The following is a 17099-nucleotide window of genomic DNA, read 5'->3' as shown; positions in this document are numbered from 1 at the left end:
GCCCCGCAGGACAGAACGGGAAGCAGAGGAGGGCCTGGGACAGGGAGCCTGGATGGCAAGGGCTGGGCGTGCTGCGGGGCGCGGGCTTTGCTGCTCTGGCCCATCATCACCTGTGAGCCACTTTGGGGACTGGCCCGATCTTCCCCCGCTGTGGTTATGAGCACAAGTTTGGGGGCGATCTAACACTCAAATGGGTGCTGCTATGCCCCCCAGGCCTGCAACGCTCCCTGGGGACCCTGTTCACGAGGGGCAGGGGGTCTATTTCCTTATTTGCTCTTGGGAGGCTGGCTTTGTTTAGGCTGACTGCCCCTGGGTGGAAAGCTGCATGAGACCAGACCCAGCACAGTGCGGGTAATGTTGGAAGAGTTTGAGTGTGACCGCAGGTGGTTGAAGAGACGTACCTGCGTCAGACAGCTGTAGGTTGCACTGAACGTTTACAGGCAGTTCTGAGCATGTGGAGAATGTTGGCCCGATCATGTGGCTCAGGCAGATTAAAGTCACGGTTCGTTTTCTTCACTGTCCAGTGGCCATGGCCTTGGCAGTGGCTTTGGACAAGGCTCACCTGCAGCAGGGCAGTGGTGGCTCAGGCGTCCCATCAAAGCATCGCACCCACGTGTCTGTTTCAGAGAAAGGTGTGTTTTCCAGTGGCTCCCGCTTTGCACGCAGTGACCCCGGCCTGGCCTCCCTCACTGGCATATGTGGGCCCTTCTCTGTCCATCCCTTTGACCCAGCCATAGCCAGGTCAGTGTAACAAGAAAAAGCCCAGTTGTGCACAGTGCAGGGCCCCGTCCCCCTGCCCAGGTTAGGAAAACACCGATACATTGACAGGGCATCTTCCAGAAGTCCCTCACCAGGTAGCTGGGGGCGTGGCCGTCACTGTGTAGGGCTCCGTGATGTCCTCTGCAATCGCTCTGTTCTGCTCCGCGTCCTCCTTACGCTCGTGCACATTGTCTGGTCTGCTCAGTGACATCTGGGGCTCCTTGTGCTTATCCCCTTTCGTGCTGGTGCCTTTCCATGCTGGGGGCCGGGGGTGGGGCAGAGAGCCAGCCCTGCCTGGGAGGGGCTGCCCTGTGCAGTTTCCTCTGCCTCGAGGTCTGAGCCTCTTTGCCTCCGGGGCTCAAGAACAAGCTGTTCTGCAGCGAGGCCTTCCTGCCGTGCCAACCTTAGGTCCTCCGTGACACTGCCTGCCCTTGGGGCCGAACTGTGCCCCTTGCCTGGTAAGTGTTGCCCTTGAGACAGCTCTCCCCCAACAAGTGTCTGCTGCCCCCGGTGCAGTGAGGAGAGCGGGATCTGAAGTCCATTGAACACCACTGCTGTCCCGTCTGCAGGGCCCCGCCCCAGGCCTGGGCGAGATGGCAGACGCGGGGGAGTCCAGGCGGCTTCTGCCCGTGGCTGGGCAGACCACGCTGCTAAGTCCGCTGCCTCATTCGATTTCTTGCCCACCAGGTCGGCCGGGCCACTTCTATGTATTAATAAGAGAAAAATTTTAAATTCTCACTTCCCCTTGTGCAGAATGGTTTACCAGGAGGCCGGTGATTGCCCCGGACCACTCAGCCGAGGAGAGTTTCCATGGCTTAGTGGTTAGATTTTGTGCAGAATGGTTCACCTGGAGGTCAGTGATTGCCCCGGACCAGTCAGCCGAGGAGACTCTGTGGCTTAGTGGTTAGATTTCTGTCCTGCACGAAGCCCCTTAGGAGCTTGACTGCCAGATGGGTACCTCGGCCGTGGGTCTGATTTTTCTTACCTAGAGCTCGTGGGCTACTCCAGGTGACCTTGGGGAAGCTCTGTGCCCCTGGCACCCTCGTGCTTGACGCTGGCCTGCGTTGGTTGGTCTGGGTTGGTTGAGATGGCGGACAGCAGCCCTGGAGGGGCCGCTCTGGAGCACACTCTTGAAAGGGGCTCCCACTTGCTTGCTGGCCATCGCAGCCTTGGCGCCTGGAGTGTGGGGGGCGGGTCTTCTTAATATGAATCCTCACTGCTTCCCAAGCAAGCTGAGGGGGCACATGGTGTTTGCTCCCCAGTGTGGCTCCAGAGCTCCCACAACACTTGCTCCAAGGCTCTCCATCCACATGCCTGAAGGGTGTCTTCTCCCCTCTGGGGTCCCACACCTGCCCTTGCTGGCAGGGCTCTGGCCCTTTATCGTTGGGACCCTCCATAGCCCAGTCTACAGCCCTCTTCCTGTACATCTCCGAGGCTGAGGTCTGGAAAATGAACCTCGGACCACAGAGAACTTATGTTTTCCCCACATTTGCATGTGGAATTCGGAGAAGGAATTCGGAATGGAACTCCATTTCAGGAAGAGGTAGGAGTGGTTGGTGTCCTATGTCTTCTTCCGAGGGCGTTTGCTCTAAGAGCCAGGTAAAGTGTGCAGCGGTGTGGCTTCGTGGGAGCGGTCCCGGCCATCGGAGCCCACGTTCTGGGCATTCTCTGGCAGTCGGGAGCCTCGAGTCTGCGGTGATCCCGCGCAGCATCTGCTTGTTATGTAATGTGACAACACGGGGATGAAATAGAAACCAGATGTCGGGGCGGGGCGATGTAGTCCTCATCAGTGGGCGCCGGCAGGGCACGGCTCAACTTTCTTCCTCTGTTCCGGGCTGACTGCCCTGAGAGGACTGGCTCTGGAGGGGCTGCTGGGACCCAAACAAAAGCCTTGGCTGAAGGTAAAGTGCGATTCGCTCTCCGGAGAAACTTGTACGGGATTTTCCGTGTCCTGTTACGTAACTGTGGAGGGTCATTCTGTGTGGCCTAGTGACTTGCTAGCCAGTCACCTTAGAACGTTGGAAGTCAGCGGGTGCTGAGTGGTGGCCTCTTCCACCTCCTCCTCTAACCTCCATGCCCTGCGACAGGGTGTGGGGTAGGATAAAGGGGGTCCGCAGTCAGCCGGGTGAGGGGCTGGGGCGTTGGGCACTGCCCGTGGGGACAGGTTGCTGCCCACAGCGCCGTGGGCACGGGGACCGTTCTCCAGCTCCTGCGTCCTGCTGCAGTGTGCTGCCCACCGCTCCCCGACGCCCCAGGCCCCGTCCCCGACACCCGAGGCCCCATCCCCGACGCCGGAGGCCCCATCCACCGCGCTCTGTGCAGACTGCGCCGCAAGCGCTGGTCTTTGCCCAGAAGCGGAGTGCCTCCCTCTTGGGAAGTGATAGCCATCTGGGGATGGTGGTTGCATGTTTCACTCTTGTCTAAAAACCGAGCATATCTCCTTTACCATCTTTTTTCCATTGGTAGGCTGCTCTTCCAGAGAGATCTGTAGATTCCCTACTTTGCTAAGAAGACCCTCTGGAAACAAAACCTAGGAATCTTGGCTGTCATTTCTCGCCCCTGGGTTGCTTTAAAGCGTCATGGAATTGTTAAATTCTTGCTAGGGACATCGGTGCTGACTGCCACTCCGGTCATCCTGTCATCCTGTGTCACCAGGGACCCAGCTCAGTGAGGCGGAGCCAGGTCTGTGGTTCCTTCTAGTCCCGAGCACGAACTTCCCCTCTGGGTTCTTACTTTGTCATCTCTAAAACGATAGCCAGTATTCATGGAACGCTTTCTGGGTGCTAGGCCAACGCTGAGCATGTGAATGAAATTTCTTACAGAATCCTTCAAACACACCTATACAAGTAGGTACTTTTATAACCCTATTTTCACTGTGAGGCCCAGGCCCAGGAGAGGGGATGCCGTGCCCAGGGTCTCAGAGTTAGGGGCTGCGGCTGGGATCCAGCCCAGGCAGGGCCTCTGGAGACAGGATGTCTCTGGCGTTTTCCAGCTCTTGACTCTGTGGCCTTCACTTCTGGGTGGGCGCTGGGCCTTCGCTGGGTGTTGCTCCTCGGCCTTGCCTGTTCAGTTTGTGTGGGAACATCAGAAGTGAGGGGCAGAGATCCTCACCTTGACACAGGGAGATGTGTGCACCGTTCCTAAATCCCCATCCTGGGAGAAAATGTAAAACGCTCCAACAGCCACGTTCTGTTATGATGGTTCAGAAAGAGAACTTGAAAAAAACCCACCCGGTGGTATTTGCAAGACTAAGCATGGTTGTCAGAAAATTATCCAAGTAAGTAGAACTTTTCCTAAAATCATTTTCTCAAACAGGAGTTGCCCTTTGGAATTTGGGGTTGCCGTTTGGAATCCACGGTGAGCCGTGGGAGACCTGCGAGCAGTAGCACCCTGTTTTCCAGGCGGGGGCGGGGCTGCTGTCACCATGAAGAGGGACCAAGGCCCTGGGACCTCTGGCTGGTCCGGCTGCCAGCCTTTAAGGCCCACCTGGTCCCAGCAGGGGCTGTTGGGCCTCACAGGGAGGCCGCCATCATGTCTCCGTCTCAGGCCCTGCGGTGCTTTGTTTCTGAATATAACCCCTTCTTCGTGTTTCTAAAATCAGCACATGTTTCTCTGAGGGTCTTGGGTGCAGACCCCACGCGGCAGAGGACGGCCACTGGGGCACGGGGCTCACTCCAGGTACAGGCTGTGTGCCCAGAGCTCTTCCCTCCTTCGTGTCAGGTTTCCAGACCCTTCGGGGCACCGGATGCCGTGAGAAGGCAGAGCGTGCATGGGCACAGCCTGAGCAGGATCTTCCTGGCAGCGTGGCCTCTGGAGTGTGTGGGGCTAGAAGAGGAGCCTGAGGAGCACAGCCAGTACTGGGGCCAGGCCTGCGGCCCCCATGCCCCCTGCTGTTCCACACCGTGCCGGACTTGGGGTGCCTAGCTCCCTAGGGAGGTGCGGCAGGAGGGGACACGGGGTTCAGGCCCCCCTCCTGCATCCCCAAACATCCCATGCATCTCAGAAGCCCTTTCCAGAAGGTTCTCTCTGAATAGTCCCTACACGGTGTGGGACTGGGTGGGAAACAAGGGGAGGGAGGGTCGCCAGCTGTCGTCTGGGGAGCTGGGGGGGAGGGTCCTGCCTTTGCTCTTCTTGTCCCCCACGACACCCCCATCACGTTTAAATCAAGTGGGTGCTGGGGCCAGGCTGTGCCTTGTCTGAGGGCCTTGGTCTGGGCAATGCTGGGGACCCTGCCCCGGTAGCCAGCCCTGCTGTTGAGTGGGTGTCTGAGGGCTTGTTTTAAATGATGTTTTTGCATGAGGACTGAAGGCCATGAGGCTGGAGCATGGTCAGTGCGCTGCTGGTCCGGCTACTGAGGGACGGGCTGCATGAGGGGCCCAGACATGTGTTCACCCAGGACTGCTTGGCCTGGGCGCAGGTGTCAGCCGACTCAGCCTCTGACTCCTTGGTCGTAGTCACTGACCTTTGGCCTTGGGTCAGCGGCCTCCATCTGACTGTTGGCCCGAGAATCCTGATGGGGGCAGAACCTTTCCTGCCTTCGAAGCGTAGGAAGAGATGGGAAGTGCCAGGAAAGCAGAAATTGGGGCTTTCTTCAGAGAAGTGACTTCTGGGGAAGAGCTGGGTACCTGTGAACCCAGATCCATCATTGGTTTCTAGAAGCAAGACTGATGGTGGCATTCTCTGAGATCTTGAATCATCACCTGATTATTGAAATGTGATGATTCTCTGACATAGGCAGTCTAGAACAGCAAGGATCATTTCTTTTTTTTTTTTTTTTTAAAGATTTTATTTATTTATTTGACAGAGACACAGTGAGAGAGGGAACACAAGCAGGGGGAGAGGCAGAGGGAGAAGCAGGCTTCCCGCTGAGCAGGGAGCCCAATGCGGGGCTTGATCCAGGACCCTGGGATCATGACCTGAGCCAAAGGCAGACGCTTAACGACTGAGCCACCCAGGCGCCCCAGCCAGGATCATTTCTGCTGTAGGGAGATCACCGCACTTCTGAGTTTACCCACAGTTCTTCATCATCTGAAAGACCGGTAACCTAATACTTCTCTGTTTGCTGCCTGCATGGTCATCTTGAATGTTGTCGAGATTCATGGCCTGTGAGGGCAGTGACAGCTGTGTTCCCAAATGCATTTAGGTAATGGGTTTCAGAAAAGTGTTTGCTAAGGATTTGTCTGTACAGATTTAACTGGGCGTGTGCACTTCTCTGTGTGTGTGTGTGTGTATGTGTGCACATACGTAACGTTTAAATTTGAAATGCAAGTTTCATTTGTCCATTTGTCTAGGGATGGCTAGAATTTAGTAACTAAATGAAACTAAGCTGCACATATGCAAATAATTTGAACATGATTGAAAACCTAACTGAGTTCTTATTTATCCTGCCTACAAATCTGGAAACTTGTAGAACTTATTTTGGCATTCTCTTTTGAAAATAATTCATGCAGAAATAGTGTTATATATGCAAAAATACAAAAAAGGATAAAGAAAAACCCAGAAAGCCCTTTTCCCCTTTCCGGGCTCCAGCAGAGTGGCTTCCACAAAGGAAGGGGCGGACGGGGCTGTCCTGCGTCAGCTCTGAGTGCGTGGGGGAGGATGCCTGTGAGAGGGGCTTCGGGGAGACCCAGACTCTCCGGTAAAGGATGTGGACCCACATTGCTCCACCAAACCAGGCTCCACAAAACTGTGCAGGAGTGAGAAATGTTCCTCATTGTCCAGAAAATGTACTGAGGATAGAGGTTCAGGAAACAAACTCCTTACATCAGCTACTGATGCACCTGCCGCCTCTTGAGAAACCTGTATACCACCAACATGTGTGAACGCTTACCACTGGGTGACGGTCATTGCAGTTAGGGAACACAGCAAAACATGAGAATCAGAAAAAAAAAAAAAAAAAGATGAGCGTGGCTATATTTGCGCTATTCAAATTGATTTCTCGTCTGTATTTAGACTAGAAAAATGCTTGCTGAGCCTTCGGCCGGCCCAGAAGGTGCTGGACTCCCCTGAGTGACATGGAACGGGTGCCATCCAGACTGTGTGGCCCTCACCATATGCCTTCATCTGGGCCCTGTGGGTCACCATGAAGACCTTGGCCCCAAATCATTTTCATTTTCTTTCTTGTTTTTGCTAGCTTTAGAAAACCATAGGTAAAATCCTGTCTGCCTGAAAATAGGCGTTTGTGCTGTGTTATTCCTAATCCCTACCAAATAGTTTGCAGGCACGAGGGGACAGCCCAGCGGTTGGGCTCCTGCCTCCTGGGGCCTTTTAGTGATAAACGGTGGTGTTCATGGAGCCCGGCAAACGGGAACATCCTCATCTGTGTACAACTTTTCCTCAGGCCTGGATCTCCTTTTAAAACAGCATGTTTTTTGAAGGAGCAAGAAGTTTAAACAGATTTAAACCATTTATTTTGCACACGGAGTTTTTAGGATGTTTTCATGGATGCTGTGTTGTTCCATCTGAGCTTCCCAGGGGCCTTGTGGATTCAGTGGGGCCTGCCGTGTGAATGCTTTTCACGTTATTAAGAATGTAAGGACATCATGCCACCACCTAGCATCGTTCCCTGCTCACAGTGCACATGGTGTTTACTCGGCCGTCATGGCAAGAAGTAAGATTTCTTGCCCCAGGTGCAGAGCCTGTCCATGCCCAGCCATGGCCACGTGGACTGAGGGCTTCCTGGACTCTGCCGTGCACATTTGCTGCATTCACTTCATTGTTGTATGAGGGACCAGGTTCAGCAGCTCGTCTGAGGTTAGCAGGCCTCCGTGGGGAGGCTGGGGTGGAGACGCAGGCCCTCTGATTTTGGAGCTGGGCTGCCAACTTGGGGAGCTGTGCTCAGTGAGGGGTGGGCCCAGGGAGGGAGGGCCGGGAAGGGGCTGAGGAGGCCACTGGTTACAGAGGCAGGGATCCTTAGGAGGTGCTCGATGGGGGCAGGAGCTGAGGGACCCCGAGGCTGAACATTGACAGGGACCCCAGGGGAAGGGGACCTCGGGCATCGGGTGGGTGCCAGAGTCCCCGACAAAAGGTCCTGGGCCTGCCCAGGAGGTGTGGGTGAGCGCTGTGCCCTGCTGTCTATGCAGAAAACACAGCTGCAGCAGCTTCTTTTTAAGAATGAGGAACGGGACTCTGGTTGCTGCAGGATGCAGTTTACAAATGAGCTGTTTTTACAAATGACGCAGACGGCGATCAGGCCGACTCAGAATTTTCCCTTGATGAGCAGATCATTGAGGCAGCAACTCAACTGGTTGGTTTTCTCAACTGTGAGTCAAAAAAAAAAAAAACAAACAAGAAAACCACTGAAAATGTTATGACCAGAGGGTTTCAAGGGAAGAACAAAGCAAATAGCCGCAGTGCGAAGATCCCTGAGAGAGCAATGGGGCCATGCCGATGGCCAGCGGCCACCTCCGTGCCGGGCCCGCGTCTCCTCCCACGGCTGCCGCAGGTGTTTGGGGACATTGCAAGAGGACGAAACGGGCTCCCTTTATCGAAGATGGCAGGTCTGGGTGAGGAGAGGAAGCGGAAGTTCGCCCAGGCACTAGAGGAAGACAAAAATACGTTAGTGTAGATAGAAAGCTAGAAGCCATTATTTCTAATTGTCAGGTCCTGGTGGCTTCCCTGGAGCCCCGTCCTTCGGGCTGCCTCAGGCCTGTCCCTGCTCTGGCTGGTGATGAGGCTGGGTGCTCACTCAGGACAACGGGGTGACCGTCTCTCCGGCCCTTCTCTGCCTCGGCCCCAATTCCTTTCCCTCTTGGGAATACCAGTTCTCATGTCTCAAACACTCAGCAAGGACCCTCTGATGGGGAAGAATTCAACCCGAGAGCCACTCTGGGGGAGGGGAAAAGGGGACTTGCCTTTTTTAAGGGTGAACGATTGTCAGATGATTTCCTCCACGGACAGTTTTCCCTAGAGGGGGTGCTCGTTTAAAATGCCCCGTGTCCACATGGCCACTGCTACCCTCAGGCCAAGCAGAAGTAGAGGAGAGTACTGTTTTCCTGGGGGGCCTGGGGCATGGGTTTTAGGGCTGGCCAGCAATGCCCAGTGTCGTTGGGTTTCTTGGTTCCTTCCACTGCACGGCTGGAAAAGGGAGGCTATTGGGGATGTTTTGAGCCCCTGGGCAAAACCAGCGCATGGAGTCCCCTTTCCTGTGAGGAAGAGCCTCTTCCCCGGTCTGCTGGCCAATCTGTGAGCTGCCTCGAGGACAGCGGAGTTTCCCTCAAACCTGTATTCTGTGCAGGGGCCTCCAGTCTCTGCTCCCATCCCAGCAAGCCTTCGGGGGGGGGGGCCTGTGTGAGATCCAGTGCCCTCACTGGAGCAACAGATGAATTTGCTGACGTTGTACTTGCCCTGACTCTGAAGCCGGCCCACCCAAAGGTCCCTGGGAACTTCCCCCCGACAGCTGTTTTGGCCTCCCTGCCTGCTGTTCCCCGTGGAGGGTCCACGCACTCCTTTGGAGAAAATGTTCTCCAACCAGAATAGAGACCTTAGTTGTTCAGCGTGAGTCCTGCAGGGGTCACAGCTGCTTTTTCTCACAGACTGAGAGTCTACAGGTGTCTTCTGCTCACTTTGCTGAGCTTTAGTTCAGGTTATTGATCATCCTGAACCTTCTTTCCATGACTCCAGACGGTGTTCTGGACTCCGCACGGTGATGACGTGCTTGTAAAGGGCTCAGAAGCCTTCTTATTTATTTATTTTATTGTTAAGAAGGAAAAGGTGGGTGGCTTCAGTCTTTGGCATAACCTCTTCAACACCAGTGATGAGCTGGTCTGTTGGAGACACAGACCGTGTTGGGATGTTGTGCTCAGCATCCACAGTCCACTAGCACTGTGGCATTGATTACATCTTTCTTGTTCGTGTTTCACCAGAGAAAGAAGTGAGTAAAGCCTCAGCAGGATTTGGGGACATGGGCCTGCGTGGAGGGCCTCACTTGGCATTGTTCTGTGTCGGCTGCTACTCTTGTCCGAGACTTGTGGTTACTCTCAGAGCCGATAGAGGACAGTTACGTTCGGACCAGACAGGCAGGAGGAACATTCCACAGGAGTGAGAAACTCACGAACTCTAAAAATACACCACAAAACCTGTTACCGTTTCTGATAGGGGCTGGGAGGGGAGGCAGCCTTTCAGAGCCAGAAGTGGGGGAGAGAGGACGAGCTCCCTGTTGCAGACGGCGCCTCCGGCTGGTAGGTGCAAGACATGGGAGACAGGCCCCCTGCCTGTGGGGGCTCATGTGGGAAGGCCCCGTTCTCTGTGGCTGAGAGACGGAGGAGCAGACGTGGGGAGCGGCCTTCACCACGGGGGGTGCAGAGGGCCCAGAGCGGAGGGCGGCGCGGCTCGAGGAGCCTCGCCCCAGAGCGGGTGCTCACCGTGCCCTGAGGACTGGCTCCCCTACCTTCCTTCTGGAGCCGCATGGGTTTACGCGGATAGACTGTGTAAAATGAGTCATGGGCTTTGTGCTTTTTCCTCTTCCCTCCTTCAAGCGATGTGCGATCATGGAAAAGGAGGAAGCAAGAAGAGAGGAGTCTGGAAAAAGTCTGTAAGAACCGGTGAGGGGAGAGCTGGGCGTTTTCACCGCTGCCCGGGCCTCGTGGGGAGTGGATGGCATGCTCGTGCCACTTGCGTGTTTGCGTTCCCGTTCGGTCCGGCTTCACCCACGTTCAGGGAGCAGAGGAAAAGACCATGACACAAAGATGGCTTTGTGAACAAGGGACCTCCTGGTCCTTTAATCCAGAACTTTCCGTGACAGTGGAAGTGGCCTGCAGCTACTGGGCCAGATCCGGTTTTGCCACTAGCCTTGTGTGGCGATCGATCACTCAGATGTGGCCAGTGTGACTGGGGAATAGAACTTTATGTTTAATTTAATTTGAATTAATTTTAATTTAAGTAGCCACCTGTGGCTAGTGGCCACTTACAGTGCAGCACTAAGGAAGTGTCTAGAAGGAGGACTTGAGCATCTGTCCTCTGTTCAGTTACTTGAAAATAGAAGGCTTAATCCTTTTGAATTTCCTGGGTGGATTAAAAAAGAGGATTGCTTGTGTTGGGAATATTTTAACAGTGAGTGGCCTGGGCGGTGTCGGCGCAGCACTGAATTTATTGTCCTTCTTAAGGCTGTTTGGAAGATGGCACGAGAGAAAGCCTGTGTCACAGACGGACGCCCTGACGGTTCCAGGTGGGGTTCATCTGGTCGCAAGGAACAGACACTCCCTCAGTGGTGCGTAAGAGGGGGTCCATTGAGGGAGTTCAGGAGAAGTTCGTAGACTACAACCGAGGAAGTCCTCGGGCAGTATTCCCCCCGCCCCTCCCTCTCTCCCCATCCCCCACTGCTGCCCCTGCCCCCTTCCCATCTGCTCTGTCCTCAGCTGTGTCCCTGCACTGCTCTGGCTTGTCTGCTGTGTTCCTCTCATGTTACACACCCTGGGGGCAGCCAGCTCGAGCAGGGCGGGGCAGCTGGACACACCGGCAAACGGATATCCAGGTGGACTTTACACAGTCTGGGGTCTGTGAAGTCGCTGGGAGCCAGCCATTGTAGACAGACCGCACTCCATGATGCTGCCCTTGACCCTTCTTCTCACTCAGGGAATTCTCTTTTGTTGATGTGTGCACTTTGGAACTGTCCTGGGCCGGTAAGTATGTGGTCACTCGCCTGTCGACTATCAGGTGACCTTGTGTGGCGAGCTTGTCATTGCCTTGCACGTGCAGGGCGGCCCTCCAGAGTGTGCTCCCCTATTCTTGCCTGTGCACCCCGAGTGGGAGCCTGAGTTGCCCCGGGTGTCCGGAGTGGGGCGTGTGAGCACTCCACTGGAGTTGGCGCGTCTGGTCTGCCGGCCACAGTGCCGTGCTGGGCCCCGTCGAAAGGAGCTTGGAGTTGCCGCCGTCCTTCTGCTGTTCAAAGAAAAAAGTTTGATCATTGATGCGTTGACTTTTGGGGACTGTTCATGGTGACAGGCGCCCCTTCATCCCAATTTGTAAATATTTGACAAAGAAGGGGTGTTTCCTGGCACGCTTTGTTTTAGAGGAAATAATATTATCCAATGTGTGACTCAGTGGCGTCTACAAGAGGTTCTTAGTAACTGGATGAAAGGAATTCTGTTGAGGGAGATGCCCTGTCCAGGCCCTGGAGGGGAAGCGTGAGGCTTTCCATACTGTTAGGTTCTGCATAAGTGCGCTTTAACTATGGTTTCAGGGCTTTGTAAAATGCGGCCAGTGTTTCTGTTCATGGTGATCATCATGTGCTGCTCGTTGGCGTAGAGATAAAGCCGAGTTTGGAACGAGGGCGGTGGACGGCGGACAGGGCTGAAGGCCCCCGAGGGTCATGGTGAAGATAAATGAGCATCTCCCACAAAGCACTCAGCACCCGGGACTCTCAGGTTCTAGTGGGTGGGCGGAACGAGCGTCGTGACAGCGAGGTGCCTGGGCCCAGGATATTTGCGGTATGTTCACCCTCGACAGCGAGGTGCCCCGGTGTCTCCCCTGAGTGAAGGGCTGTTGTGTTTATGGGTCCCTACCATGAGTCAGGTTCTGGAAGCCTCTTCTTTTGTTCCCTGTGATGCTCAGGTGGTGTGCCAGCCCATGAGAGATCACAGCTTGTCCAGGGGACCAGCCAAATCCACCGGGGAGCCTGGATTGGATCCCAGCTTTGTCTGCTTCCAGAATGCCCAGACATTCCCCTACTGTGCCCTGAGCTTGCTTTCCTCCATGCTTTTGGGTAGGAGGATTATGTAGTTTGGTGTTTCTGGTTTTTGTTTTAGGCCGTTGATCGTTTCATCGTGTGACTAGATCATGTGCACATTCACCCGTTACGGTTTCCTCAAACTGACAGACCCAGGATGCGTGGTCTCCCCCACATTTTACTTAATCCCCGCCTTTTCCAGGCACCTTGTCACCTGCATCGGTGACAGCAGTGACCGGGACGGGTGTGCACACACAGGAGTAGCAGCTGCGAGGGGCGGCTCCAGGCGGCTGTGGGATGGGCTCCTTGGTTGGAAGAACACCACTGACCTTTGTGTTGTGAAAATCAGCTGTCCCTCACCTGGTCAGTTTTCTCCAGGGTTCTGGAGGGGTGACCACAGTCTTCACAAGAGTCTCTTCTCATTTTTGGGTCTGCGACGGGGTGCGGTCTGAGCAGGCGTGGCCCCGGCCTGTGTCTGCTGGGCTTCGAGCTGGCCTGAGCCAGGTCTTAGACCGCAGTCCCTGGCGTCTCCATGGCGCCGTGGGTTTCTGCAGGGGAGGTCTGCATGCTGGCTGTGTGGCCTGCTGGCTAGTGGCAGACGGGGCCAACCGTGAGTGGACTCATGCGCAAGGGGGCTCTCACGTGAGCTGGTCCTCTCGGACAGCTGGGGAGCTACACCAGCGTGAGGTGACCGCTGTCTCCTGGCTACTCTGACTGACCGGTGCGCCCGGGCCTGCGCTGCGGAGACCTCTCTGTTCAGCTCCGGGCATCAGGCCAGTGTCGGAACCGACCATCGCAGGCTACCAAATGCAGGCCCAAGGGCAGAGAGCTCCCCACGCGTGTCCACGGTGATCCTGCTGTGCCCCAGGCCACGGACGTGGGTGCTGGGTTCTGGGTGCTCGGAGGGGGCTCCAGCATGAACTGCTGCTCACCAGCCTGACCGGGGGCTGGTTCCTTGACCTCCGTGTGTCTCTCCTTCCTCTGTGTAAAGTGGGATTGTGGTGCCAGTGACCTTGTAGGGTGTCTGTGAAGAGCAGGTGCGGGAAAACCCTGGGCGGGCTGGCTGAGCACGTGCCGGCCTCGCTCCACAGGTCTGGCTGCCCCTTCCTCTGCTCCTCCTCCGCGGAGCTGTCCGGTTCCCTGCTTGTGTGCAGAGAGCGTGCCCGTCTCTTGGGGTGACCTGGGCGCACAGAGGGGATGGGGCGTGGGGGGTTGCAAGACGTTGTTGTGGCGGGCGTGGCCTGCCTTGAGCAGCTCCAGCAGGGCTGGGCTCTCGGGCTGGGGGGTGGGGGGCGGGCCTTTGTCACCCACTGCCACGTGACGTCTTGTCGGGAGTGGCTACTGCCACAACAAGGCCGTTTCATGTTTGTAACTCTAAGGAGGGTGTAGGGAACTTTAAACAAAAATGTGAATTAAAAAGAAAATTGGGGCCAAGTCCTAGACCAATGAAACTAGTCCATGGGCAGAGAGCACGTGGAAAGGGGCGGTGGTTGGTGAAGAAAATGCCAATGACGTTGATAGGTCTGGTGGTTTCCATTTTCACGTGTGGGTTGCTTTTAAATATATCTTGGGAAGAGCTTTGCTCCTGGGAAGCCCCAGAGAGAGATGTGCTGGGCAGGTGCATTTGGCAAGGCCTGGCCTCCCGGCCTGCGCGTCCTGAGCTGGACGTTGAGTCCGCGGAGCATGGAATGGGACTGGTGGACTGTCTCCCAGCGGCAGCATGACCACCAGAGAGAGGGTGGCCTTGTCTAGTGTTGCTTCTGAAGGGTGACGGTGACTCCCCAGACCGATGGTGAGCAAGCCACCCGCGTGCAGCGCCTCCGTCTGCCCTTACCTGTGTTGATGTACAAACCGCTTTTCTGCTGTGCTTTGTTTCAACGTTGGCTCTTGGCTCCGTCCCCTTGGTCACTTACTTAGAGGCTTCCAATGAGGAAGCAACTGACAACAGCTTCTTGACCATCGTGTGGCTCCTGGAGGCAACAATAGAATTGCCTCTGGTTTGGACTTGTCGGTGGATGGCATCCATCTCCCCTAGGAGGCTGAGCAGTGTGGGGCCCCCCTGGGGGTTGTGGGCCCCCCCCCCCGCCCCGGGGCAGGGTGGCCGTGGCGGCTGCCTCAGCCTTTGGGACGGGTGTGCTGCGTAGCCCGGGGCCTGGCCAGGAATGGCACGCGGAGGCAGGGACACAGGGGCTGCCCTCTCCTGAGGAAAACCTGACATCACAAGAGAGAAGGCACGTGGAGTCCTTCAGGGCTGGTACCGAGCTCCGGGTCACCTGAGCACCTGTGAACTGGCTGGTGGTGTGGCTTGTAGCAGGTGAGTGGCACCCCACAGAGCACAGTGCTCTTAGGACGGCAGGACAGCGGGGTCGCACCCGTTGAGTGTTCATGGGGCTGCAGTGCCCCTCGTCCCCATTTTTGGAGGTTTGGGTAGTAGCCCACCGCTCATGGGAATTTGGAGGGTGCAGGTGCACCCCAGGTCACTCATCCTGCACCTTGCTTCCAGCAGAACTGACACAGAGCCTGTTGGTCAGGCCCCCAAGGCCCAGATGGCCCCCTCATGCCCCCGTCCTGGCTTCCAGGGGACCTCTCTGTGTCCCTGACAGGGACGGGGTGGGAGGGGGCAGCCCAGTCTTTATGTTAAGTATCATAAAGATAATTCTTTTTTTAAATATAAAAATACAAAGAAATGAAACTTTTATTTTTTCCTGTGCCCCAGGGAACATCTTTTGGAAGCCATCTAGATCACTGTTCCGTTTCTTTGGCAAGAATAATCAAATATTGAATGTCAAGGGAAATGAGAGCAAATAGTTCCAAGATCCTCTGATTTAGACAGGCCTGGGGAGCAGTGAGTGTCTCTAAGCTTATCTGCTATAAGAGTCTTCTGGGCTCAGGTAGACAAACTCTGAGTCCTGTACCCCACCCTTGCCCCACCTGCGACCCCAGGGAAGCCCCAGGTGCACCGGGAAGTACCACGGAGGTTTGTTAGTTAAGGACTGTGTTCATGGAAGAAGAGCCAGAAATGATCAGGGAAATGCTAAGTCCCGCAACAAAACTCCCGAGGCTTTTTCTAAATGCCAGCCAGTGTTGTGACCCTGATCCCAGGAAGCCCTGACAGGCTTCTGACGCTGCGGGAAATGTCGCGACCTTCAGAATTTAAGCCTTAGCGCTCAGCTGGTCGCCTCTGTTTAAGAAAGAGAGACAATACCCCCTGAAAGAAGGGGAGAAACAGAGCTGGGCCCTGGCGCTCCAGGGCAGGGGCTGTGACCTGCCGGGCAGGGACCCTGTCCCAGGGGGTAACGAGGCCCTCCGGGAGCCGGCAACAGCGTCGGTCCCCGAGTCTGCCGTGCGCAGGTGCGCGTGCCGCTGTTGAGTGTGATGTGGTGCCTGTGGAGGTGCGCCGTGCACGCGCTTGCGTCCTGGCCGGACAGGCAGAGAGCTCTAGGACAGCTGCTGGGGTGTGTCTGCTTGGGGTCCTGCCGGGGCTGTCCTTCCCTGCCCAGGGACCTTGGGCCATGCCGGAGCTCTGTGCCTCGGTGTCCTCACCTGTGGAACCGGGACAGTGAGGATGCCGGCATCCCCAGTTCTCTTTGTGTGCAGATGAGGTCAGTTCCTAGGAGACCTTGTGACAGGAGACCAGCTCCTGACATAAGGGCCCAGTCGCGGGGGTGGGGGTCTTGTCGGGGGCCCCTGCTAGCCGGGGGGCGTTTGCCCCCGAGGAAGGATGGCCTAAGTCATTGGCTCCTCGCCGCGTTAGCAAGGGGGAGGCCAGGGAGGAGGCAGCTGGCCACTTCTCTGCTGTGTGCACGCAGGAAGTCGTTGGCAGTGGCTTTGTTCTCTCGGTTTGGGTGAGGACATTTTATTTAAGAAACAAAAGGAAGTTCAGTGGGAGCAGTAAGCCAGACACAAAACAAGAGTTTTGGGGAGGAGTAAGCATGGAAGCAAAAGGCCAGAAGGAGTCTTTGAACAAGGAGTGATGTTTGCTTGTTTCCCTTTTAATCGTGGAAGTAGGAACTGTTTGTTTTAGGAAAGTTTTAGAAGAATAAACGTATTTGAAGATGGGGAAAAATCCCTCCCGCTCCTCTTCTCGGCCCGTCACCGTAGGTCGCCGCCGTGACCACATGCGTGCGTTTCTCTCCTGTCCCTTTTCTGGTGTGTTCTCCTGTGTCCTGTTGCTTTCTCCGTACCTGGGTTCTTGATGCATATGAGATTTTGCTATTTTGCGTTTTACATTTAACCATTTTATTATAACCATCCTTCCACGTTGCAAGAAAACCCTTTGCGGGCGGCCGGTGGATTGGACGGGTGTTGTCCCACAGGTGAGCTGACCGCTCCCCCCCGTCGGACAAGCAGAGTCTGTGAGGCTCATTGGTGACTATGCCCACCTCTTGAGGAAGACCAGGAGCCTAGCTTTTCTGGCTCTTTGCCCAGCATTGACCACCCGGTGCTCACAGTGTCCCCGAGGGAGGCCCTGAGGGGCTGGAGGCAGAGCAGGCTGCCTCGGAGGTCTTCCGGACTCAGCCCGGCCTCTCCTCCCCGTGCTCCTGGGCAGCCTTGCCCTGTGCTCTCTCTTCTGTGTCCAGCCCTGCCCTCATGCCTGAGCCTTACCCCGGATGGACTTTGGGGTGCCTGTGCACACTGCCGTGTGTCCCTGCCGGCTGCCACTCTTCTTCCCTCC

General features: G+C 55.9%; 1 protein-coding gene across 7 annotated transcripts in view; it reads left to right on the top strand.

Annotated features, from left to right (window-relative positions):
• Positions 1-17099, top strand: part of HDAC4 (histone deacetylase 4) — a 293729-nt gene that overhangs the window by 70704 nt on the left and 205926 nt on the right. For 2 of the 7 annotated variants that reach the window (XM_027588586.2, XM_027588585.2), the window contains exons 1-3: positions 9891-9938; positions 10236-10291; positions 10863-10966. The exons of 2 other annotated variants lie outside the window; for them this stretch is intronic. In XM_027588586.2, coding sequence (XP_027444387.1) covers positions 10248-10291; positions 10863-10966 — 148 coding nt within the window. In that variant the 5' untranslated portion in view covers positions 9891-9938; positions 10236-10247. Of the gene's footprint in view, positions 1-9876; positions 9939-10235; positions 10302-10862; positions 10967-15784; positions 16027-17099 lie in introns of those variants that run through there. 3 more of the 7 variants (XM_035726567.1, XM_027588589.2, XM_027588590.2) reach the window with 3 other exon arrangements.

The sequence above is a fragment of the Zalophus californianus genome, chromosome 3 (genome assembly GCF_009762305.2).
Source record: "Zalophus californianus isolate mZalCal1 chromosome 3, mZalCal1.pri.v2, whole genome shotgun sequence".
Classification (NCBI taxonomy): Eukaryota; Metazoa; Chordata; class Mammalia; order Carnivora; family Otariidae; genus Zalophus; species Zalophus californianus.
Note: the sequence above shows the minus strand (reverse complement) of the source record. Positions and strands in the feature narration are given on the sequence as shown.